General features: G+C 39.7%; 1 protein-coding gene and 1 long non-coding RNA gene across 6 annotated transcripts in view; one reads left to right on the top strand and one right to left on the bottom strand.

Annotated features, from left to right (window-relative positions):
• The window catches only part of kirrel3 (kirre like nephrin family adhesion molecule 3), a 960,216-nt gene that overhangs the window by 850,603 nt on the left and 83,546 nt on the right, over positions 1–26,067 (top strand). For all 4 annotated transcript variants that reach the window (XM_062960868.1, XM_062960866.1, XM_062960867.1 and 1 more), the window contains 3 exons: positions 10,114–10,262; positions 11,435–11,562; positions 25,010–25,136. In XM_062960868.1, coding sequence (XP_062816938.1) covers positions 10,114–10,262; positions 11,435–11,562; positions 25,010–25,136 — 404 coding nt within the window. The remainder of the gene's footprint in view (positions 1–10,113; positions 10,263–11,434; positions 11,563–25,009; positions 25,137–26,067) is intronic.
• LOC134293413 (uncharacterized) overlaps positions 1–26,067 on the bottom strand; it is a 119,343-nt gene that overhangs the window by 90,692 nt on the left and 2,584 nt on the right. For both annotated transcript variants that reach the window (XR_010000382.1, XR_010000383.1), the window contains exon 2: positions 18,307–18,420. This is a non-coding gene — a long non-coding RNA (uncharacterized LOC134293413). The remainder of the gene's footprint in view (positions 1–18,306; positions 18,421–26,067) is intronic.

Here is a 26,067-nt window from a genome sequence, read left to right as displayed (position 1 = left end):
GGTCAGGTTAAGCCCCCGACCATTAAATAGCCCGGCTTGCTGTTGACCTATGCAGCCCCGAAAGACAGTTGCATCTGTCAAGTAGCAAAATTTAGGTATGCTTTATGCGGGGGGCTAATTTAACTAATTTACAACATCATAAAAACTGCCAGCAAAACACGAGGAAAGGAATGAGGAAGTACAGCCACTAGAGGACAGTGAAGCAACAGCTCCCCCTGTGGCCGGAGTCGTGAAGCTGGAAAAAAATGTTAAATGCCTCTGTGTCTGTCTATACTGTATGTTGTTTGTCTGTTGGCATTGAATGCTTGCCATATATGTGTACATTGTAATCCTCCCTGAGTCCCCTTTGGGGTGAGAAGGGCGGAATATAAATACTGTAAATAAATATGATGACAACTACTGTACAGTATATAATAAATGTTCATTTTTTTGTTCAACAATAAATATGAATTTTTCTTCATGGAAAAATAAGACATCCCCTGAAAATAAGACCTAGTACATATTTGGGAGCAAAAATTAATATAAGACACTGTCTTATTTTCGGGGAAACACGGTAGAAGTGGGATGTTTATTTATTTATTTATTTATTTACAGTATTTATATTCCGCCCTTCTCACCCCGAAGGGGACTCAGGGCGGATCACATTATACACATACAGGGCAAACATTCAATGCCCATAAACACATCGAACGGAGACAGAGACAGACAGACAGACAGACGCAGAGGCAATTTAACCTTCTCCTGAGGGGATGTTCGATTCTGGCCACAGGGGGGAGCAGCTGCTTCATCATCCACTCTGACGGCACTTCCTCATTCCAATGTCATAAATTAGTTAAACTTGCCTCCCCACTTTTATAAGTGGTACCTTATTTCCTACTTGATAGATGCAACTATCTTTCGGGTTGCTAGGTCAGCAACGAGCAGGGGTTATATTTTATTTTTAATTGACGGGTGCTCACCGCGCCACGGGCTGGCCTTGAACTCATGACCTCATGGTCAGAGTGATTTATTGTAGCAGCTGCTCACCAGCCTGCGCCACAGCCCGTGTGGTTTCTGGGCTGTATGGCTGTGTTCTAAGGCAGATCTAATTTGACAATACATATTCAGATAAGGTTTACCATGAACCTCTTCTGGTGCTGAGGAAGTATGACTTGCCTAGGACCATTTTATGGGTTTCCATGGATGAGCTAGGTTTTAAGACTTGGTCTTCCAGTCCTAATCCAACATGCACACCACAGTATCATACTGGCTCTCTCAACTGGAAGAGAGCTATTGAGTACATTGGATTATGTGTTAACTTATTGTCAATAGCTGATTCCATGGATCTAACCAAGTTGGAAGTAGCTAATAAGATTGTAATAAGATGCCACTCCTACAAGTGTGAGTGTAAATCAGGAATCATGTACCCTGCAGATTGCTAATACGAAGCACATCACAATCTTTTCACCTCCACCCAGTTATCATGTCTGTCCTCGTCACCAAAAACCTGGAAGAGTTACAGTAGAGTCTCACCTATCCAACACTCGCTTATCCAACATTCTGGATTATCCAACACATTTTTGTAGTCAATGTTTTCAAGAAATCGTGATATTTTGGTGCTAAATTCGTAAATACAGTAATTACTGCATATCATTATTTCATATTGAACTACTTTTTCTGTCAAATGATGTTTTGGTGCTTAATTTGTAAAATCATAACCTAATGTGATGTTTAATAGTCTTTTCCTTAATCCCTCCTTATTATCCAACATATCCGCTTATCCAATGTTCGGCCGGCCCATTTATGTTGGATAAGTGAGACTCTATTGTACTTCTTTTGGTCTACAACTTCCACAGTCCTCCAACCAGACTGTCCATTTTCCCAAAAATAAACTTTCCCAAACTTTGCTGTCATTGTGTAAAAAAGAGGGATGTCAGATATGTCTGTTCTTCACCTGTGCATGGTAAGGTTACCCACTCCCCTTTTCTTCATATACTGAAACATTCCAGAATTACTAGTGTTAATTTTCCTCAGAAGAGAAAGTCATTGCAAGTTATGGTTGTGCTATGTTTTGTTTCTTGCATTGGCTTTCTTTGCAAACACATGCAAAGCACACAAGCAGTAGAAAGCAGTAGGCACCTCCAGAAGCAAACAGTTACTGCACAACAACTTCCCAGAAATAGACATCCTGCACCCCAAGGTGTTTCCAACTTTCAGGTTGCCCTCCAATTCTGTCTGTTTCTGAAACCATTCGGGCATATAGTTTTAAATTCATGAAGGGCCGAGCAAGAATTTCTGGGCTGAGACACAGCGTCAAAGTCAAGCAACAATGTATATTCAGGGCCAATCGTTTTTATATGAAGGGAGTCAGATACAAAAATATGCCCAGATTTTTCTTGTCCCCAGTGAGAAAGGGCCTTCAACACATCAAGATTTCCAGCCAGAAAAACTGCTACGAGGTTCTTTATATTGTCACCAAAAAAAATCATGAAAAGTCTTTTGTGCAAGAAAACTCACAAAACATGCATATGGTGGTTATTTGCACACAAAATTAAGGGACACAATGTGTTATGTGTTTTTAAAAAGCTCTTTATGTGTAAACAAAGCCCTTGATTTGCAAAAATAAAATCGTGTTGTCGAAGGCTTTCATGGCCGGGATCACAGGGTTGTTGTATATCTTTCGTGCTGTGTGGCCATGTTCCAGAAGTATTCTCTCCTGACGTTTCGCCCACATCTATGGCAGGCATCCTCAGTGGTTGCCTGCCGTAGATGTGGCATCTGAGGATGCCTGCCATAGATGTGGGCGAAACGTCAGGAGAGAATACTTCTGGAACATGGCCACACAGCCCGGAAGACATACAACAACCCAAAAATAAAATCCTTTATCATGAACACAAACATTCAAAATGTATGAGAAGATGTGAAATTTTACCTAGTAAGGAAAAAATTATAGGTAAAATTTCACATCTTCTCAGACATTTTGAATGTTTGTGTTCATGATAAAGGATTTTATTTATTTTTATTTTACCGAGTAAGGAAGGAGCCTCCGGTGGCCTAGAGGATAAAAGCCTCGTGACTTGAAGGTTGGGTTGCTGACCTGAAAGCTGCCAGGTTCGAATCCCACCCGGGGAGAATGTGGATGAGCTCCCTCTATCAGCTCCAGCTCCATGCGGGGACATGAGAGAAACCTCCCACAAGGTTGGTAAAACATCAAAACATCTGGGCGTCCCCTGGGCAACGTCCTTGCAGACGGCCAATTCTCTCACTCCAGAAGCAACTCCGGTTGCTCCTGACACAAAAAAAAAAAACCTAGTAAGGAGAAAGCATTGTTGTTGTTGTTGTTGTTGTTGTTGTTGTTGTTGTTGTTTGCTGCTATCCTGGTTCAGGAGCCATAGACACCCACTGAGTGGATTTGGGCAAAGGCGCACTTTCTCGACCCGAGAAGAAAACAATAGGAAGAACAACAGAGAAATACCTTGGTACATATTATTCTTGGATCCCAGGGGAAAGACAACATTGCTGCCCCTTTTTTTAATTTAGTTTGATATCAGTGAGCTAAACATCAACAAAAAAAGGCTTTCAGACTTAGATATCTTTGTAGATTTTTTAAAACCTGCCATGGTGTTTTCTTTCTTCCCAGTTGCTCTTGATCTGCTCTCACAGACTCTGCCAATATCTCCCTCCCTCTGACTCCAACATCCCCGGCATGGCAGGAAGCCAGATGGCACCCCATTAGGTCACATTTGCTTATTGTTTGGTAAACAGCAGTTTAATTCAAGTGCTGAGTTGACAGCTTGTCCTCAAAGACAATTTTCCCATTGCAGTGTTTCAAATGCCAGCCTTGCTTTCCAATATCATGTTATTTCAACTGCCTTAAAGGGATAAAGTTCCCTTTGATTAAAAACAGAGAGGAGGTGGGGGCAGCCGAGGGAACTGAGTTGTGTTTTGATGTTGACAATAGGAAGACGTGACCCAGGAAGCACTGGACTGGATTTTTCTGAGCACTTTCAGCCTCTCCTGAAGGTCTTCTAACACTGGACTTGCAGCCTTTCCAATGAACAGCAAAAGTGCTAGTCTCACTTCTCTGTTCCAAACTTGCTTGTAGTTTGGAGGGACGGGTATATCAACATCCTTACCAGAGTATGGAAATATTGTTGCATTTTTGGACATCAATCACAGAATCCCCAGCTAGCATTTCCAATTCTGAGACATACAATCAAAATGGTAACTTTTCCAAGTCCTAGTCCAGTGATGGCCAACCTATGACACACGTGTCAGCACTGACACGCCTAGCCATTTTTGCTGACACGCTGCTGCATGCAGATTGATTGGATGACTATGTCTTTTGTGGCCAAATTTGGTGTTATTTGGTCCAGTGATTTTGTTGTTTACTCCATGGGAATTATGCACATTACATATATATATATACACAGTAGAATCTCACTTATCCAAGCCTCGCTTATCCAGCCTCTGGATAATCCAAGCCATTTTTGTAGTCAATGTTTTCAATATACAGTAGAGTCTCACTTATCCAAGCTAAACGGGCCAGCAGAAGCTTGGATAAGCGAATATCTTGGATAATAAGGAGGGATTAAGGAAAAGCCTATTAAACATCGAATTAGGTTATGATTTTACAAATTAAGCACCCAAACTTCATGTTATGCAACAAATTTGACAGAAAAAGTAGTTCAATACGCAGTAATGTTATGTTGTAATTACTGTATTTACAAATTTAGCACCAAGATATCACGATATCTCGGGGCTATGTCTGTTTTTATTGTTGCTTTTATTGTTGTTTTTATTGTTTTTATTGTTATTTTAAAGCCAAGTGTATTGTTTTAATCTATTTTTGTAAACCGCTCCAAGCCAAACTGGGAGTAGCGGTATATAAGTTTAATAAATAAATAAAATAAATAAATATATTTAAAACATTGACTACAAAAATGGCTTGGATTATCCAGAGGCTTGGATAAGCGAGGCTTGGATAAGTGAGACTCTACTGTATCATGATATTTTGGTGCTAAATTCGTAATTATGACATAACATTACTGCGTATTGAACTACTTTTTCTGTCAAATTTGTTGTATAACATGATGTTTTGGTGCTTAATTTGTAAAATCATAACCTAATTTGATGTTTAATAGGCTTTTCCTTAATCTCTCATTATCCAAGATATTCGCTTATCCAAGCTTCTGCTGGCCCGTTTAGCTTGGATAAGTGAGACTCTACAGTATGTGTGTGTGTGTGTGTGTGTGTGTGTATACTATTATTATTCTATTATTATTATAGTATATTATCATATTATTACTATTATATTATTATTATATTATTCATTATTCATGACTACATTGAAACTAGAATAGAGAGAAATCAGCATGGAAACTACAAGAGGTACCATAGATTGTTGTACATGGAAATAATGATTGATTTATTGAATACATATATTACAATTATATATTTTTGTTATTTAAACTATATTGCGAAATATACATATACATATTGCGAAATTATGGATCTTTTCTCGAAGTGACATACCACCCAAGTCATGCTAGGTTTTTTGGTGAATTTTGACACACCAAGCGCAAAAGGTTGCCCATCATTGTCCTAGTCAGTAACATCCAACACTCCATCAAATAGCTTTTGGGATCCGTTGAAGGGAGTCTGGTGAACATTCAATCAGGGGTCTGATCTAAGCAAGTTATTGCTGGCAAAGATCTTGCATTAGACATATAGCTACAATGTCATGGTTATGATTTAACTCTCCATTTAACCTCTGAAATCCTTTTTAAAAGCCAGCAGGCATCCAGAGCTCAGTCAAGTCAGAGTTGCTACTGAGTGGGATACTGAAGGCTAACAAACTTGTCCCATCAATAATAATAATAATAACAATAACAATAATAATAATAATAATTTTATTTTTATACCCTGCCCCATCTCCCCGAAGGGACTCGGGGCGCCTTACATGGGGCCAAGCCCTAACATCAACAATATAAAACAAAGCAATAAACAAATGAATAAGCAGCAACAATAAAACAGGTCATAAAAATCACATACAAAACTATAATGATAAAATCTTTGGTTGGCTGAACAATGCTGCGATGAGGAGTTGTGACATATCAATGCAATGGTCCCTGTTTCTGCTCCTCCCACAATAATTCACTGGCAAAAATGGGCTGGCATTTAAGGTGGGTTCATTCAGGATCAATTGTGATCGTGGCTATCTCAAGAGTGAGGCTTTTGCCAATTGCTTATGTTTCCACAGCTACATTTTGTTTCATAGTTATTGAGTGAAACAAAGGACTGGATCCCTTTATTGGTTGTTTAGAAGAGGAAATTTCAGAAGGTTTTGCTTGTCACAAAATCAAGTAACAAAAATCATCTACTGAAATTTCTTTCTCTATACAAGCATTGGGGGGGGGGGGGGCTCCGATGGCACAGTGTGTTAAAGCGCTGAGCTGCTGAACTTGTGGACCAAAAGGTCGGCGGTTCAAATCCTTGTAGTGGAATGAGTGCCCGCTGTTTGCCCCAGCGTTTGAAAACATGCAAATGTTAGTAGATCAATAGGTACTGCTCCGGTGGGAAAGTAACAGCGCTCCATGCAGTCATGCCAGCCACATGACTTTGGAGGTGTCTACGGACAACGCCGGCTCTTCGGCTTAAAAATGGAGATGAGCACCAACCCCCAGTCAGACACGATTGAACTTAATGTTAGGGGAAACCTTTACCTTTACTTATACAAGCATTAAAGATACAATTTTCACCCTAGTAATCCTTGCCCATGCTTCATACAGAAGATGATGATTTCTGCCAGTGTTATGGCATCCTCTACCACATTTGGAGCCAGCAGGACAATTTATGGAAATAGGACAGCTCAGGCATCCAATGGGGGGAAATGGTTAGGGGGCTCTCAGAGAGTAGCCAAGTGCCTGCCATTGCTACTCTACTCCATTTCTGCCAACTGAAGTGTTGCTTTATTCTGCCTTGTCACAGAGCCAGCTTTGGTCATTTTCACACCTGTCAAATGTTAGCACAAAATTCCTAAGTTCCAGTCGCCTTCATGTATGTCTAGAAGAATTTGTTGATCATATAAAGGAAAAAAATAATGTACATCAGCAGAAATGTTGTAATGATAGTCTATGAATGCTGTGCTAGAGCTTAACTGTGCAAGATGTAAGATCGGGGCTCTTTTACCATTCTGTTTTTGTGCGATCTTTTATCACAGTAGATTGCTGGGTATTGAATCTGACACTTTCTACATGTGCATCACGTGTGCTGCCACCGAGCTGCAGCCTCTCCTAGTTTATTTTGGGAACTGTATTTTTAAATGTCAAAAATGTACATCCCACCACCCTGTGCTGCATGTTCTGTAGATAACAAATAACAGTTGGTGGCTGCCTGCTACATTGCCAGGAACAACAGGTTATACAACTCGATTAAGAAAGACTCAATTAAAGAAGGCCTTGTTCAGTTAGCAGAGATGGATGAACTTCCTAAGATGGCTCGGTTGGAATCAGCATTACAGATGGTCTCAACCCCTTGAGATAGTTTAGCAACCTCTTCTACCACTGACACATTCCAGTTACATACTGTCTGAAGATTCAGCCATCTGCAGCCAAGCAAAAAGTGTTTGCCATGGCAAAATCTCATAGGAAGAAAAATTTCAGAAGTGTTAACTACAAATTGTAGATCTATAGATGGTTCAGAAGACTGCACTCTATTCAGTGCATTTGTTTTTTGTTTTGTTTTTAGTATCAACCCATATTTATTTATTTATTTATATATTTACAGTATTTATATTCCGCCCTTCTCACCTCGAAGGGGACTCAGGGCGGATCACATTATGTACATATAGGGCAAACATTCAATGCCCATATACACATAGAACCGAGACAGAGACAGACAGACAGACAGACGCAGAGGCAATTTAACCTTCTCCTGAGGGGATGTTCAATTCTGGCCACAGGGGGGAGCAGCTGCTTCATCATCCACTCTGACGGCACTTCCTCATTCCAACGTTGTAAATTAGTTAAATTTGCCTCCCCACTTTATAAGTGGTACTTTATTTCCTACTTGATAGATGCAACTATCTTTCGGGTTGCTAGGTCAGCAACGAGCAGGGGCTATATTTTATTTTTAATTGACGGGTGCTCACCCCGCCACGGGCTGGCCTCGAACTCATGACCTCATGGTCAGCGTGATTTATTGCAGCAGCTCCTCACCAGCCTGCACCACAGCCCGGAGACCCATAGATAAATGCAAACAACCACCTCCTCAAGAAAGATAGTTTAAGAAGAAAAGAATGAAAATGCCCATACCATTACATCCATTGATTACATCTCCATCAAACACACACACACATACACACACACACACACAAAACAGTAGTATTGCAAGACACAGCCATGTTACTCTGTCTCAGTACTAAAAAGATCTGGTAGCACACTTGAGATTAACTGAGATAAAGACAATTGAAGCATACACTTTCAAAGACTGATGCATCTGATGAAGTATCTGCAATCAGTTATAGAAGCAGTTGCACATAGTCCATTTCATATGCAGATGTTTGCGTACATAATATGTATGCACATGTACATTCTCTTGTACATTCAGTTGTGCAAATTTGTCATTCAGTATGAGGTTGCATAGCACAATGAAGGCATAACACCACATGCAGGTTGTATAGCACAATCAAGGCATAACACTACACCATGCAACTTTGCCTAGATCAATGATGGGCAACCTTTTGCACTTGGTGTGTCAAAATTCACCAAAAAAACCCTAGCATGACTTGGGTGGTGTGTCATTTCGAGAGAGAAAAACCCATAATTTCGCAATATGTATAGTTTAAATAACAAAAATATATAATTGTAATATAAAACTGTATTTAATAAATCATAACTATTTACTACCATTATTTCCATGTACAACGATCTATGGTACCTCTTGCAGTTTCCACGCTGATTTTTCTCTATTCCAGTTTCAATGTAGTCACGAATAATGAATAATATAATAATAATATAATAGTAATAATATGATAATATACTACAATAATGATTTATATAGGGTTTTAATGGCATGTTTTATATTGTATTTGATGGTCTGGCTTTTGTGTATTTGTTTGTTTGTCTTGCATGCGGAAAGACCTATGGTCTAAGCATCAAATAAATTTGGTAATTTGGTACTACAATAATAGATAATAATAATAATTATTATTAAAAGGATACATAAGCACATTGACATTGAAGAAGATGAGAATAATGATTTGATCAGGGTTGGACAGTCTTATCTTAAATTAGAGCTTTATGTAAATATTCAAAAACATTTAGCCTACTGATGCCTCAATTAATGTAATTTTATTGGTATCTATTTTTATTTCTGAAATTTACCACCCTCAGCTTATACTGGAGTCAATGTTTTCCCAGTTTTTTTGTGGTAAAATTAGGTTCCTCGGCTTATATTCAGGTCGGCTTATACTCAAGTATATACGGTAACATAAAATGGCGGGATAACAGTTCTTATATTGATCTATGGCTGAAAGCAAAATTATAATTGATTGGGTGGCTGGCCTGGCAATATTTGGTGTTTTAGTAGCATGAAAAAAATGCAAAAGAAGACTCCTTTCTTGAGCTTTTATATAATCCTACTAGCTGTGCCCGGCCACGCATTGCTGTGGTGTTGTCTGGTGGTGTCTGTATTTTATAGGCAGTGTGGATCAGGCCTAAGTGAGGCCTAACTTTGCCTGTCCCCTGGGCTGAGTGGGTTGCTAGGAGACCAAGTAGGCAGAGCTTAGCCTTCTAACTGGCAGCAATTGGATAAAAACAATTATTCCTCTCCCTCTAATTAGGACTTTATTTTTCTTCTCTTTTTGTTGTATCAACCTAGAGGCATCGATGAGGGATTGTGCTATCAATTTTCGAGGTTGTGGGGTGTTTAGTTTTGTTGTTTTGTTGGTCGCCAGGATTCCACCACTCTTTTATATATATATAGATAGATATGCCTAATAGAATTTGGTTTTCATGTTTTTAAAAGCCGGTGAAATGCTTCTACAGTATTTATTGCATACAGGGGGGTTCTAGTGGATGCCCTGTACCACTTTAACATGGTCCTATTGTTCTCTTTCTTCTGTCCTTACAGATGGGCCAAAAAGGGACATATTATAAAGGAAGCATCTGGTGACACTTTTGAGGCCATCGTTGACCATACCTACTTTTTTGAACCAGTATCCTGTGAGGTGACCAATGCTTTGGGCAGCACTAACATCAGTAGGACAGTAGATGTTTACTGTAAGTATGATTCAGTTCTTACACCATTTGGGGCGGGGGGGGGGGGGGTCTTATCATTCAAAGGTCCTTTCTGAGATTGATCCCTCACTAGAGGATAGCCTTCTCCTCTATAATCTGCCCCTTGGGATATTAAACATCTTCTGGGGAGCATTTACCCGAACCAGCCAGAACCATCAACTTTTGCATTGACTGTCCCAAAACTGTGGAATGACCTGCCAGAAGAAATTTGACAGCCAAATGAGCTGTCAGACTTCAAGACACAATTGAAGACCTATCTCTTCCGACAGGTCTACCCAGACATTTTAAAATTTTAATTCTATTTGTATTGTATTTTAACCTTGCACTATGTATTGTAATACAGTAGAGTCTCACTTATCCAACATAAACGGGCCGGCAGAACGTTGGATAAGCAAATATGTTGGATAATAAGGAGGGATTAAGGAAAAGCCTATTAAACATCAAATTAGGTTATGATTTTACAAATTAAGCACCAAAACATCATGTTATACAACACATTTGACAGAAAAAGTAGTTCAATACGCAGTAATGCTATGTAGTAACTACTGTATTTACGAATTTAGCACCAAAATATCAAGATAAATTGAAAACATTGACTACAAAATGTGTTGGATAATCCAGAACGTTGGATAACTGAGACTCTACTGTATTGTATTTTAACCTTGCACTATGTATTGTAATACAGTAGAGTCTCACTTATCCAACATAAACGGGCCGGCAGAACATTGGATAAGCAAATATGTTGGATAATAAGGAGAGATTAAGGAAAAGCCTATTAATCATCAAATTAGGTTATGATTTTACAAATTAAGCAACAAAACATCATGTTATACAACAAATTTGATAGAAAAGGTAGTCCAATATGCAGTAATGTTATGTTGTAATTACTGTATTAACGAATTTAGCACCAAAATATCATGATATATTGAAAACATTGACTACAAAAATGCCTTGGATAATCCAGAACGTTGGATAAGTGAGTGTTGGATAAGTGAGACTCTACTGTATATGTATTTTATGTAGGTGAGCTTTGATGTATGTATTTTATCTTAAATATTGTATGGGGATACATTTTAACTGAGTTGTGCCCTGCCTCGAACCACAAGGAGAGACGGGTAACAATTAAAATTTGTTATTATCATTATTTATTACAGTTGGGCCTCGCATGATGTCAGAACCACAATCCCTCCTCGTTGACCTTGGTTCAGATGCGGTATTTAATTGTGCGTGGATTGGAAACCCATCCCTGACCATCGTTTGGATGAAGCGGGGCTCTGGTGTGGTAAGCATGCTAGGCAGCGGTGCTCGAAACTGGACATAGCGGAGCTTTGAGAGTTATGTGCTGACAGAGAGATGTCATTCCGCTGCACAAAATTGCTACAGTTAACATCACAGCTCTTTTTTCATTCATTGCCTATAGCAGTGTTTCTCAAGCTCTGCTCCTCCAGATGTTTTGGACTTTTGCTCCCACAGTTCCTAACAGCTGGTAAGCTGGCTGGGAATTCTGGGAGCTGAAGTCCAAAACACCTAAACGAGCACAGTTTGAGAAACACTGGCTTAGAGTCTTATCTGCGATGTATCAAGATAAATATGGCAATGGGTGACATGTTATGTGATTCAGCAGAACATAGTAACTGATCATTCAGTGAGCTTAAACCAGGGGTCCCCAAACTTTTTAAACAGGGGGCCAGTTCACAATCCTTCGGACCATTGGAGGGCCGGACTATAGTTGGCCACCGAGCAATAATAATTAATAATAATAATAACAACAACAACAATAATAAAGCGGGTTGGCAGAGACCCTTTGGGCCATTCAGTCCAATCCCCTTCTGCCTTTGTGCACCGAAAGCACAAGCACAGCACTCCTGACAGATGGCCACCCAGCCTCAATGTTAATAATAATAATAATAATAATAATAATAATAATAATAATAATAATAATAATGGGTTTTGGAACACAATACTCCTGACCTCACAATCATGTTAAAAATCAAAGTATGGAATGTCGATGTTGCAATCCCAGGTGACAGAAGGATTGAGGAGAAACAACTGGAAAAGCTGACACGATATGAGGATTTAAAGATCGAATTACAAAGACTCTGGCACAAGCCAGTCAAGGTGGTCCCAGTGGAGATCGGCACACTGGGTGCAGTGCCTAAAGACCTTGGCCTGCACTTAAACACAATCGGCACTAACAAAATTACCATCTGCCAGCTGCCTACGGCCACCTTACTGGGATCTGCACGCATTATTCGCTGGCTGGCCTCGAACTCATTACCTCATGGTCAGAGTGATTTATTGCAGCAGCTGCTCACCAGCCTATGCCACAGCCCGGCCCCACGTTGCTGACATGGAAATCACTAGGTTTAGTTCATTATTACAATATTCACATCTCCTCCTACAAGTAACAGTGCTCCATACAGTCATGCCGTCCACATGACCGTGGAGATGTCTACGGACAAAGCTGGGTCTTCAGCTGAGAAATTGAGATGAGCACCAACCCCCGGAGTCAGGCACGATTAGACTTAATGTCAGCGGAAAACCTTTACCTTTACCTTACAAGTAACAAAACAATATTAAACAACTATAAAACAATTTAACCTCCAGCCTGGGAGAAAGGTAGGGTATACACTCAACAAAGAAATAGCTACATTAAATTCAACGAGATCTAGCAATGTATAGAGATCCTGTGGATCAAAATCATAATAATCATCACTAGGTCTCCAAGACTAGCAGCAACACCATTTGAACCTTCAAGGGCAGAGCACTCCACAGCAGAGAAAGCTGCTGTGCAAAAATGATTGTATGGAGAAAAGCACCAGTTTTCTTATGCATAAGTAAGGCTGGCATTCTGCATTGCGTTATGTATTCATAACCTGGAGTTACAGATCCATGACTGTTCTATATTCAGTAACAGTATGTAGTCGCAATTGAGGCACTATTGCCTTGATTGGAAACGTCCCCCAGCTAACCTTAACAACCAGCAGCCACATCAGGTGAAGGAGGACTTTGTACCTGAACAAGGTATAAAGGAGATTATGCTTCCAAGTCCTTCCAGCAGCAAGTGAGGCTGCGACAATCAAAAGCTGGGCCCTTGTGCAATTTCATATCACAATCTCACCTGGAAGGGAGCTGAAAACATCCTCTTCCTTGTACTGTCAGCACTGCAGGCAAACAGATCCCTTTGACATGATCTGACTTCTGGCTATTAAATTGGATTTGGGAAATCAGGCCAAGAGACATTCATTAGTTATGCATAAGTAGCTAAGCAATTCAAATTGACTATCGGTGCCTATTTTCTGTGCAAAAAGAGTTTCTACATAGAAATCTCCATTTCATGGTTTTTGATCATAAAAATATGTGTTTTCCCCCTCAGAGAATAATTCTTGCACCATACTTTGGGACATATGGGGAGAATATCGTGGAGGTATATTAATTTTCTTCTGTAGTGAGGATAGAACTACTTTAATTATTCATCCATTCATGCAAGGACAGAACATCCCTAGTATATGACTGTGCCAATATATGCACAGATTTCCATAAAATTTAAAAGTTCTTGCAACCAAGTAGGCAACAAGGATAAGAAGCGGATGCAAGTGGGGTTGAGTGCAAAGGAGCAAAATCAAAACTGAGAAATTTTTGCATCCCTGAAGATTTACAGAGACTCTGATTCTGGGCCTAGCAAATGTACAAGAGTATGTTTGATAGCCTCAAACTTCAAGCCAGGATGTAGAAGTAGCAGCACTTTTGCTGAAAGGAGGATATTAAGGCCCATACAGTAATAGCAGGAGCAGGGTTAACCAGCTAGTGATGGTGTGGAAAGTTCCTACCCTGTTTCCCCGAAAATAAGACAGGGTCTTATATTAATTTTTGCTCCCAAAGTTGCACTAGGTCTTATTTTCAGGGGATGTCTTATTTTTCCATGAAGAAGAGCTCACGTTTATTGTTGAACAACAAAATGAACATTTATTATATACTGTAAAGTAGTTGTCATCACAAACCAGCATAACCAGACAAACTGTGAATCCTATCAAGAATTTCTTGTTACTACCATTATTTACATGTACAATCTATGGTACCTCTTGCAGTTTAGGTTTCACAAGGTTTCCACGCTGATTTCTCTCTATTCTAGTTTCAATGTAGTCATGAATGATGAATAATATAATATACTATAATAATAATATGATAATATAATAATAATATGATATACCATATATTAATGAGATAATATAATAATAGGATATAATAACAGAATATGATAATAATATGGTTTTAATAGGATAATATAATAATGGGATATAATAACAGAATAGCATAATAATAAAATAATAATAGGATAATATAATAGAATAATAGAATAATAGAATGGAATAGAATGATATAAAATATATTAATAGGATAATATAAAATGGAATGTAATAATAACAGAATAATAATATAATAATACCTTCCCCATTCCGGCACATTCTGTACTGGGTTTTATGAATTAGTCTCCTGTTTTAATATTGTATGCTTCATGTCGATTTTATCAATTGTTTTACTGATAATTGAGGTTTTATTGGTATAATTGTTTTATTGTTGTATCATTGATATTTGATTGTTTTATCGGGCTAGGCCCCATGTAAGCCGCCCCGAATACGTTCGGGGAGATGGGGCGGGGTATAAAAATAAAGTTGTTATTATTATTATTATTATTATTATTATTATTATTATTATTATATGAAAATATAATAGAATAATAATAGAATAATAATATAATGATATAATAATAATAGAAAAATATAATATAATGATATAAAATATATTAATAGGATAATATAATAATGGGATATAATAAAAGTAACAGAATATGATGATAATAATATGGTAATAGAATAATAGTATAAAATAATAAGTTTCATGGCATAGGATAGGAATAAGGATGAGAGGAGAATCCCAATACGTCCTGTACCTTTAAGAAGCAGAAGGAGCAGGACGAGTGGAAAGGGTGTTCAAGCACTCTTCCTTCCCCCCCTCCCTCCCTTGCCCTGGCTCCAGGAGCCAATCAGAAGCCTTGAGGGCGAAGGGAGCATGGCCAGGACAGAGCCTTGTCTCGGAAGGAAGAAATGGCAGCGCAGCAGCAGCCACGGAAGGTTCTTCAAGCCACGGCTGGGGGACAGGCAAGGCAAGGCCAGCCAGGAAGGCACAGAAAGCAAGCACTTTCTCTCCCTCCCTCCGGTGTGTATGAGTGCTGCTTTAGCCCTGCAGCCATGCTTCCCAATGGAACTCTGCTGCAGCCTTAGTTGCTAGGTCTTACTTTCAGGAGAGGCCTTATATTTGGCAACCCCCCCAAACCACTACTAGGTCTTATTTTTTAGGGAGGTCTTATTTTAGGGGAAACACTGCAGCTACTTGGAAAATAGGGGAAAAAAACAATTTCAGGCCAAGCAGAGGTCAATGGGAGAAATAAATGCAAGAATACAAAAGTGAATAAAAAGATATGCGGCAATTTTCCTACAAGAATAGAGAGGAAAAAGTCTCACCGCTCCATACAGAACCAGGAAAGAAAGAGACATTTGTGGGATTTCTGGGAAACAACGAGAGACTGATATATTTTCACATCCCCATGATGTGATGGTAGGTTCTCATGTATAAATCTGACATGTTAATTGATTGATGACTTGCATGTGTAGATGGTTCATCGAAGGTATAATATCACAGGTAGGACATTCATATCTCCTTAAAAGCCGTGATGTTCAGTGGAGTCATTTCACACACTGTCAGTTGCTTAGCGAACAAGATAATTAAGTGTTGAAAAATGATGCGTTCATGCATGAGCCAGTCTGGATCATGCTAAAGAATGAGAAAATACACTGATAGGTTGAGAAATGCAATATATAATGTTCGTTTCCTACATGTGATAGCAATAGATGTCTTATATTGTGTAGGCAGATGACTGAAGTAGATGATACCCAATGATATTTTCTCCGACTCCAGTTCTATGGCCTGGATCCTATGTTAGTCCCATTTAGAGTAGATCCATTGAATCAATGAGCTTTGCAGATTTATAATTTAAAGATTGGTGCAAAAGGCCTGCTGTAGACAGAAATAAACATTAGGATCCATCCCAATGATGGGCAAGCTTTTGCGCTTGGTGTGTCAAAATTCACCAAAAAACCTAGCATGACTTGGGTGGTGTGTCACTTCAAGAGAAAAAAACATAATTTCGCAATATGTATAGTTTAAATAACAAAAATGTATAATTGTAATACATAACTGTATTTAATAAATCAAAAACTATTTACTACCCCTTATTTCCATGTACAACAATCTATGGTACCTCTTGTAGTTTCCACGCTGATTTCTCTCTATTCTAGTTTCAATGTAATCATGAATAATGAAAAATATAATAGTAATAATATGATAATATACTACAATAATAATAGAATAATAAGATATATATATATATACACACACACACACATATATATATAAAATAAATGTAATGTGCATAATTCCCATGGAGTAAACAACAAAACCACTGGACCAAATCACACCAAATTTGGCCACAAAAGACATACTCATCCAATCAATCTGCAGGCAGCAGCGTGTCAGCAAAAATGGCTAAGCGTGTCAGTGCTGACACGCGTGTCATAGGTTGGCCATCACTGATCTATCCCATGACACTAAACTAGAAGGTGACTCCTACTTTGCTGAGTCTATGCCTGAAAATCTGCCAGTTACACACTTGCTGCTTTAACCTACAATAACCAACTTTTAATTTTCCTGACCTATTAATTAAACTGGGAGCCCTCAGTGGCACAGCATGTTAAAGCGCTGAGCTGCTGAACTTGCAGACCAAAAGGTCGCAGGTTTGAATCTGGGGAGTGAGCTCCTGCTGTTATCCCCAGCTACTGCCAACCTAGCAGTTCGAAAACATGCAAATGTGAGTAGATTAATAGGTACTGCATTGGCGGGAAGGTAACGGCGCTCCATGCAGTCATGCTGTCCATATGACCTTGGAAGTGTCTAAGGACAACACTGGCTCTTAGGCTTAGAAATGGAGATGAGCACCAACCCCCAGAGTTGGACACAACTGTACTTAATGTCAGGGGGAAATCTTTACCTTCTTATTTATTAAACTGATGTTTAAAAAGCATAGATAATATTCATATATAAAAGGAGAGTCAAACTGGTGTAGTGCAGAGCTTCTTAAACCTTCCCACTTCCACTTTTCCACTTTTTGTCCGCTCTATCACAAGGGAAAATGTAGTAAATCAAGCCACTTTTATATGCAGATGAATATGTGCTTATTCAACTTAAATACTACAAAACCTATGATTCAAAGCACCCAAGCAAAAAAAAAAATGCATTCATAGCAGTATCTGCAACCATGCTTTAACAAAATGACAGAGAACGCCATGAACAATGCATGAACATACAAAATCAATACAGATAAATATTAAGAAGCAGTCATTGGGGAGTTATAAAGTGGAACTCCACTTTAGTGTTCTTACAAGGTTTAAAGCCCTTGTTCACAGTGCCTGAGTCCTCTTCAGTTATATAGTTAAGTCAGGCAGATCTATTCTGCTTTATGTATCATCACATTTAGGAGTCCCACACTTGGCTATGAAAAGTAATACATTGTTGGTCCCATGGGCAGCTTGATTAAGAAAGAAAAAACTGATTTGTGGGCAATTAAAGAAGAGGTGGAAAAAACTGTGATAGTATTAGGATGGCAAATGCAAGCTAGGATAATTTCAAGGTGCTGATTCTTCACCTGCACATTCTTTCTTTCATTTTCCCCATTTTTTGTCCATTCCTTAAAACTCTGTTACTTCCCTAAACTGGAATTCAATCCTACGCACATTTTCCTGGGGGCTCATTAATATTATTGAATGCCTCCTTTCTTATTGACTTCTTTGTGTCTCCCACCTCATTCATATATTTTATGATGTGAACTCTGCTGTCACTCTTCCTTGGCCCTATGCAGATCATGTTAGAAGTAAGACATCCCAGAAATTGGGAAGAGATACAAATAACTTACCTTGGAAAGGCAGGCATAGAGTCCTTCTCATCTTTCCTTTAGCGTGCTCTGGCTGACAAATATCCACTGTACAACTTGAATGCTGGCTGGGCTCTAGATGAGATTGCAGTCAACCTGGAAAAGTTAGACATCTGTGTCAATCAGTTTCTGCCAGTCAACATTTTTAAAAAATGGTGCTGTTTTGGAAGTATAGCTAGCATTTAGCTCAGATGCTGAAATGGACCTGTGCTTCACATCTTGCCCTGATCCTTGAGAACATCCCATCTCCATGAGACAAATCATTTTTCAAGATCAGAACTTGCCAGTGGAAGCTGGTGGACTCTCACATCAATGGGACAATAAATCTGCTCCAGGTTTCAATCTCAACTGTAAAGGGGGGCATCTAAGGTAGATAATCTATTTGGAGCATGAGATTAAGCACCTTATATTTAGACATAATAATAATAATAATAATAATAATAATAATAATAATAAAGAATACACACAAAGGGTCAGAAAAATTCTCAAAAGCAAGCTCAATGGAGGCAACACCATCAAGGCCATAAACACCTGGGCCATACCTGTCATAAGATATATTGCTGGCATATAAATTGGACACAGGCGAAACTGGACAATTTGGACAGAAAAACAAGAAAACTCATGACCATTCATCATTCACTGCACCCTCGCAGTGATGTTGACAGGCTATATCTGCCTAGAAGATCAGGTGGCAGAGGACTCTTACAAGTAAAACAAGCAGTCAAAGAAGAAGAACATGCCCTGGCAGAATATGTAAAGCAAAGTGAAGAACCTGCTTTGATTGAAGTCAAAAATCAGAAACTCCTCAAAGCACAGCAGACAAAAAATCAGTACAAGAAAACCACACTACAAACTAGAGCTGACAGCTGGCACAACAAAACATTGTATTGAAAGTTCCTTGACAAAATTGAAGGAAAAGCTGATAAGGAGAAGACCTGGCTCTGGCTCACGAATGGGACCCTGAAGAAGGAGACAGAAGGCCTGATTCTTGCAGCCCAGGAGCAAGCCATCAAAACAAAGGCAATTCAGGCCAAGATAATAAAAATCAGCTGATGACCCAAAATGCAGACTCTGCAAGGAAACCGACGAAACCATTGTCATATCCTCAGCTGCTATAAGAAAATCGCACAGACAGACTACAAACAGAGGCACAACCATGTGGCCCAAATGATTCATTGGAACTTATGCCTCAAGTACCACCTCCCAGCAGCAAAGAACTGGTGGGATCACAAACTTGCAAAAGTATTGGAAAATGAGCACGCAAAGATACTGTGGGACTTCCAAACCCAGACTGACAAAGTTCTGGAACACAACACACCAGACATCACAGTTGTGGAAAAGAACAAGGTTTGGATCATTGATGTCTCCATCCCAGGTGACAGTCGCATTGACGAAAAACAACAGGAAAAAACTCAGCCGCTAACAGGACCTCAAGATTGAACTTCAAAGACTCTGGCAGAAACCAGTACAGGTGGTCCCGGTGGTGATGGGCACATTGGGTGCCATGCCAAAAGATCTCAGCCGGTATTTGGAAACAATAGACATTGACAAAATTACGATCTGCCAACTGCAAAAGGCCACCCTGCTGGGATCTGCACGCATCATCCGAAAATACATCACACAGTCCTAGACACTTGGGAAGTGTTCGACTTGTGATTTTGTGATATGAAATCCAGGATGTCTATCTTGTTTGCTGTGTCATACAATATAATAATAATAATGATACTTTATTTTTCTATCCCGCCCCCATTTCTCCGAAGGGACTTGGAGTAGCTAACATGGGGCCAAGCCCTAAACAGAAACAAAATACAGTAGAGTCTCACTTATCCAACATAAACGGGCCGGCAGAATGTTGGATAAGTGAATATGTTGGATAATAAGGAGAGATTAAGAAAAAGCCTATTAAACATCAAAATAGGTTATGATTTTACAAATTAAGCACCAAAACATCATGTTATACAACAAATTTGACAGAAAAAGTAGTTCATTACACATTAATGCTATGTAGTAATTACTGTATTTACGAATTTAGCACCAAAACATCATGATATATTGAAAACATTGACTACAAAAATGCGTTGGATAATCCAGAACGTTGGATAAGTGAGACTCTACTGTATAACAAATTAAAACCAATATCTATAACTGAGAAACAATAATACAACAATCAAATAAAATAAGTAGTTAAAACACAACATACAGTAAAACACATAATGACCATACAAAATGAGGTAATGGTACAAGCATCAACCACTATGGGGTCGGGCATATAAAAGTACACAATTTCAAGGCCATTTAATAAAGCACATGGACAAGTGTTAGAGAGTTGCCTGGGATAATGTGGGATAGGATAAATAGGAAAGGAAATAAATTGCTAGGAAGCAGTGTGTCAGTGATAGGGGTTATCATGTTAGTGATTATTCAAACACACACTGAAAGAGCTCCCAAAGGGTGCTCACCAATGCGTCATCTTCATCTTGGAAAGAAGTGACGAGTGGAGTGCCACAGGGTTCCTTCCTGGGCCTGGTTCTGTTCAACATCTTTATTAATGACTTAGACGGAGAGTTAGAAGGCACGATCATCAAGTTTGCAGATGACACCAAACTGGGAGGGATAGCTAGCTAATCTTATCAGATTAGAGAGATGGGCCGAAATTAACAAAATGAAGTTCAACAGGGACAAATGCAAGATACTTCACTTGGGCAGAAAAAATGGAATGCAAAGATACAGAATGGGGAACGATGCCTGGCTCGACAGTACTACATGTGAAAAAGACCTTGCAATCCTCGTGGACAACAAGTTAAATATGAGCCTACAATGTGATGCATCTGCTAAAAAAGCCAATGGGATTCTGGCCTGCATCAATAGGGGAATAGCATCTAGATCCAGGGAAGTCATGCTCCCCCTCTATTCTGCCTTGGTCAGACCACACCTGGAATACTGTGGCCAATTCTGGGCACCACAATTGAAGGGAGATGTTGACAAGCTGGAATATGTCCAGAGGAGGGCAACTAAAATGATCAAAGGTCTGGAGAACAAACCCTGTGAGGAGCAGCTTAAAGAACTAGGCATGTTTAGCCTGCAGAAGAGAAGGCTGAGAGGAGACATGATAGCCATGTACAAATACATGAAGGGAAGTCATAGGGAGGAGGGAGGGAGCTTGTTTTCTGCTGCCCTGCAGACTAGGATGCGGAACAGTGGCTTCAAACTACAGGAAAGGAGATTCCACCTGAACATCAGGAAGAACTTCCTCACTGTGAGGGCTGTTCGACAGTGGAACTCTCTGCCCCGGGCTGTGGTGGAGGCTCCTTCTTTGGAGGCTTTTAAGCAGAGGCTGGATGGCCATCTGTCGGGGGTGCTTTGAATGCGATTTCCTGCTTCTTGGCAGGGGGTTGGACTGGGTGGTCCATGAGGTCTCTTCCAACTCTACGATTCTATGATTCTATGGTGGGAACAAGAGGAGGGCCTTCCCTGAGGATCGAAGAGATTGTGCAGTCTCATAGGGGGAAAGGTGGTCACGAAGATAGACGGGTCCCAAACCAAGAGAGCATTCACCACGTTACTGAGAGGTGGCCCCTATTATTTTGCTATTTCTTGTAACAAGCTCCCATTTAAAGACACATATTTAAAACTTTTGCAATTCTTCTCTGCTTGAGCCCAAGAGATCCAGCTGTCCCCCTCCACACTGTTTTTCCATAAGCATGTAAAGACTTTTGCATTGGAGGGGTATATTTCGTTTATATATTCTATAATAAATTGTGGCAGCTGAGGTTTTAATGGAATAGCTTCTAATTTTATTATTGAGATCTTATTTTAAAGTATCTATCATCATGCGTCATGCTGTTTACCTGAATTGTGCTACTTATCTGTGTAGTGCCATCTTTGAATGTTAGCTCCCTTCCAACTCCCCCTCCAGCTATAACTAATATGGAGTGACAGATATGCAATGTTGTAAAAGGGTAAGCATATTATGTGAGTTTTAGCAAGCCTCTTATTTTCCAAACCAATCATTGATACAGATTGCTGGATCCTAGAATACATTCCACTTGAGTTGTTCTGTCCACTCTGGATGGTTATTCAAATTGACAAAGGCAACGTTTGGAGCAGGTGGCATGGATATGACTAGTGACAATTCTCATTATTGCTATGGTTTGGGTTGGGGAAGATGTTAGCCTTAGCAGCATTGTGTATTCTGTCTTCCCTTACAAGTGCATGCTTGAAATAAAACAAAAATATTTGTTCCTGTTTACAAAGACCAGGCATGTTTAAACTATGGCCCGTAGGCTGGGTCTCTTCCCCAGCTCTGTGATTAGGACAAATTATTTATTTATTTTATTTATTTACAGCATTTATATTCTGCCCTTCTCACCCCGAAGGGATTCAGGGCAGATCATATTACACATATAGGCAAACATTCAATGCCTTTTTAACATAGAACAAAGACAAGACAAACACAGGCTCCGAGCTGGCCTCGAACTCATGACCTCCTGGTCAGAGTGATTCATTGCAGCTGGTTGCAGCTGGCTTGCTCTCCAACGTGCGCCACAGCCCGCAAATTAGGCAAATTTCCTCAAATTGCAGTTGCTGGGAAGTAACTGTGACAGCTTGCTCCATCTCTTCTTCATAAGCCATTTCAGACTGCTGTTTCTCCAAAACATCCATTCATTCCCAACCACTTGCATCTGTGGAAATGGGAATGTGTGTGTCATCTAAACCTTGACTCAGGAAGCATAGTCTTGGGTTCCATTTGGTTGCATTTTCTTCATGATTGGCCTACATGAGTACTACATGAGGAAGATGCCCATATCAGCCACAACCACATTCTAATGGGTTTTCTTAGTTAAGTTTCCACCCTTTCCCAACACATGGTAGTTTCCACGTGAGCTGCTTCCATCTCTAACTACTGCTAAGGGCATCTAAGCATTTTGCTCAGCATCAGTGTAAATTCCCAGACTGAGCAAAGGAATTGGCTGCAAGATCCGACACTCAGCAGTGCCAATAACTAACACGCTGGATTGTGTTTACATAGCAAACACATGCTGGAAAGGCAAAAGGAAGCAGGACCATAGGGATCTCATCCAAATTTCTGCAGGAGAGAGATGACAGATGTCTGAGTTCTGCCCTGCGCAGAAAGGTTAAGGCACAACCGCACCTAATATGTGGATCCCATCACCGGAAGATAATGCCACTCCACATTAGCCGCAGACTGATCCGGATAGCTTTGGTTGCGTAGGTGGAAAATTAACCATCCAGTTTCAACTGCTTCCTCGGGCAATTAGAAAGAGTTGACTCTTAAAGGCCATGTTTGTTTTAGACTCATCGTATTTCTAAATACCACAGGAGCTTGGATTCTGCTGACTGGCCTGCATCAAAATTCCCTACTTCAGCATTTAGGAAGTTTTAATAAAGCCGTTGACTGTGCCAATGTGGGCCACAGGGCAGCAGATCTGGCAGCATGGATTGCAATGAGGACCAAAAGGCAGGGAGCCAGAGCAAACTCTGCCTTGGTAGCTCAGGCTATAAGCAGAATGAGTCAGGGCTGCTCTTTACACCAACCCTTAAATGGTATTGGCTATACAAACATCTGACTTACAAATAACTCCTAGATAAGAATGGGGTGAGACAACAGAAAGTGAGGAAATCACTCGGAAGTGAAATAATAACTGGAAGAGTTGTTATCATGGTGGAAAAGTGTCTCCACTAAAGTTTTATCTCCACACCAAATGTTTCAAGGAGAAGGCATCCAATGGGGGAATTGTGAGCGACTCCAACCACTTTAACACACATGCAAATAATATCCAGCCACATTATTCGAGGGAATGTGTGACATTTCCCAGTTTGTCACATTCAAGTTTACTGTTGAATGTTTAATTTTCAAGTAATTACCCACCTCATCGGGCTGTGGCGCAGGATGGAGAGCAAGCCAGCCGCAACCAGCTGCAATGAATCACTCTGACCAGGAGGTCATGAGTTCGAGGTCCGCTTGGAGCCTGTGTTTGTCTTGTCTTTGTTCTATGTTAAAAAGGCATTGAATGTTTGCCTATATGTGTAATGTGATCCGCCCCGAGTCTTCTTCGGGGTGAGAAGGGCGGAATATAAATGCTGTAAATAAATACAGTAGAGTCTCACTTATCCAAGCCTCGCTTATCCAAGTTTCTGGATAATCCAAGCCATTTTTTGTAGTCAATGTTTTCAATATATCATGATATTTTGGTGCTAAATTCGTAAATACAGTAATTACAACATAACATTACTGCGTATTGAACTGCTTTTTCTGTCAAATTTGTTGTAAAACATGATGTTTTCGTGCTTAATTTGTAAAATCATAACCTAATTTGATGTTTAATAGGCTTTTCCTTAATCCCTCCTTATTATCCAAGATATTCGCTTATCCAAGCTTCTGCTTGGATAAGTGAGACTCTACTGTAAATAAAATAAGTACAGCTAAAAAAGAAGTTTTAAAATGAGATTTTCCCCATGTAAAGATACTAGGTGGCTCCCTGTATTGCAGTTATGGATTTGTGACCTAGATTTGCAGATCTGTAACTGCTCCATATTCAGCAAGACCGTCTGATTTTACTGTAAAACCATGTAAAGGAGGACGTTGCTAGCCCCCCCTTCCACCACTGAGCAAGATTTCAACAATCAGACCTCTGCCAAAACTTATCTTTCCTCTTTTTTTCAGGTCCTGAGCAACGAGAACACGTTAACACTAAGAAACGTCCGCCAAGAAGATGCTGGGAAATATGTGTGCCGAGCCGTGGTTCCACGTGTGGGTGCGGGAGAACGGGAAGTGTCGCTGACTGTCAATGGTACTTGCCTTTAAATATCCATATCATCATTCTACTTTCATCATCATGTTCATGTTCCAGTAATAACAACAATAGGCTGCTCTGCCTTCAGCAGTTAAATTATGCTACCTGGGGAAAGGAATAACACAGTGCCACCCCCATTCTATATAAAAATAGTAACATAGCTAGTCATTAATTTGTTTTTTCAAAATCAGTGATAAGAAAATGCCCTCCATCACAACTGAAAGCAACAGAAAGAGTTAACAGGCACAAGCTATGGGGCATAAAGGTGACTTTTCCTCCATTGCCCTGCTGTCTCCTCCCAGCAACTCCCAACTGAAACAACTATTTTGCCTTGACCAAAGTTAAGGCTGACCTTTTGTCTAGATCAATTATTCATTTATTAATTTATTTACTACATTTATATCCCGCCCTTCTCACCCCGAAGGGGACTCAGAGCGGCTTACAAATTATATTTACATACAATACATTATATTATTAGCATAGTACAATACTAGTATTAAATTACTATATTGTACTATATCATTATATCATAATATTAGTAATATTATTAGTAATATTACATTTAATATATAATACTAGCTGTGCCCGGCCACGCGTTGCTGTGGCGAAGTATGGTGGTATGGGAAATAAAGTATTGAGGAATTGGTGGTAGTTAAGGTAAAGGGTAAAGGTTTTACCTTACATTAAGTCCATTATAAATGGGTTATATAGCTGTGTGGAAGGGCCTTGAGTCTACACTGCCATATAATCCAGTTAAAATAAGATAATCTGTATTTTATAGGCAGTGTGGAAGAGGCCTAAGTGAGGCCTAACTCTGCCTGTCCCCTGGGCTGAGTGGGTTGCTAGGAGACCAAGTGGGCAGAGCTTAGCCTTCTAACTGGCAGCAATTGGATAAAAACAATTATTCCTCTCCCTCTAATTAGGACTT

The sequence above is a fragment of the Anolis carolinensis genome, unplaced genomic scaffold (assembly GCF_035594765.1).
Source record: "Anolis carolinensis isolate JA03-04 unplaced genomic scaffold, rAnoCar3.1.pri scaffold_8, whole genome shotgun sequence".
Taxonomy (NCBI): domain Eukaryota; kingdom Metazoa; phylum Chordata; class Lepidosauria; order Squamata; family Dactyloidae; genus Anolis; species Anolis carolinensis.
Note: the sequence above shows the minus strand (reverse complement) of the source record. Positions and strands in the feature narration are given on the sequence as shown.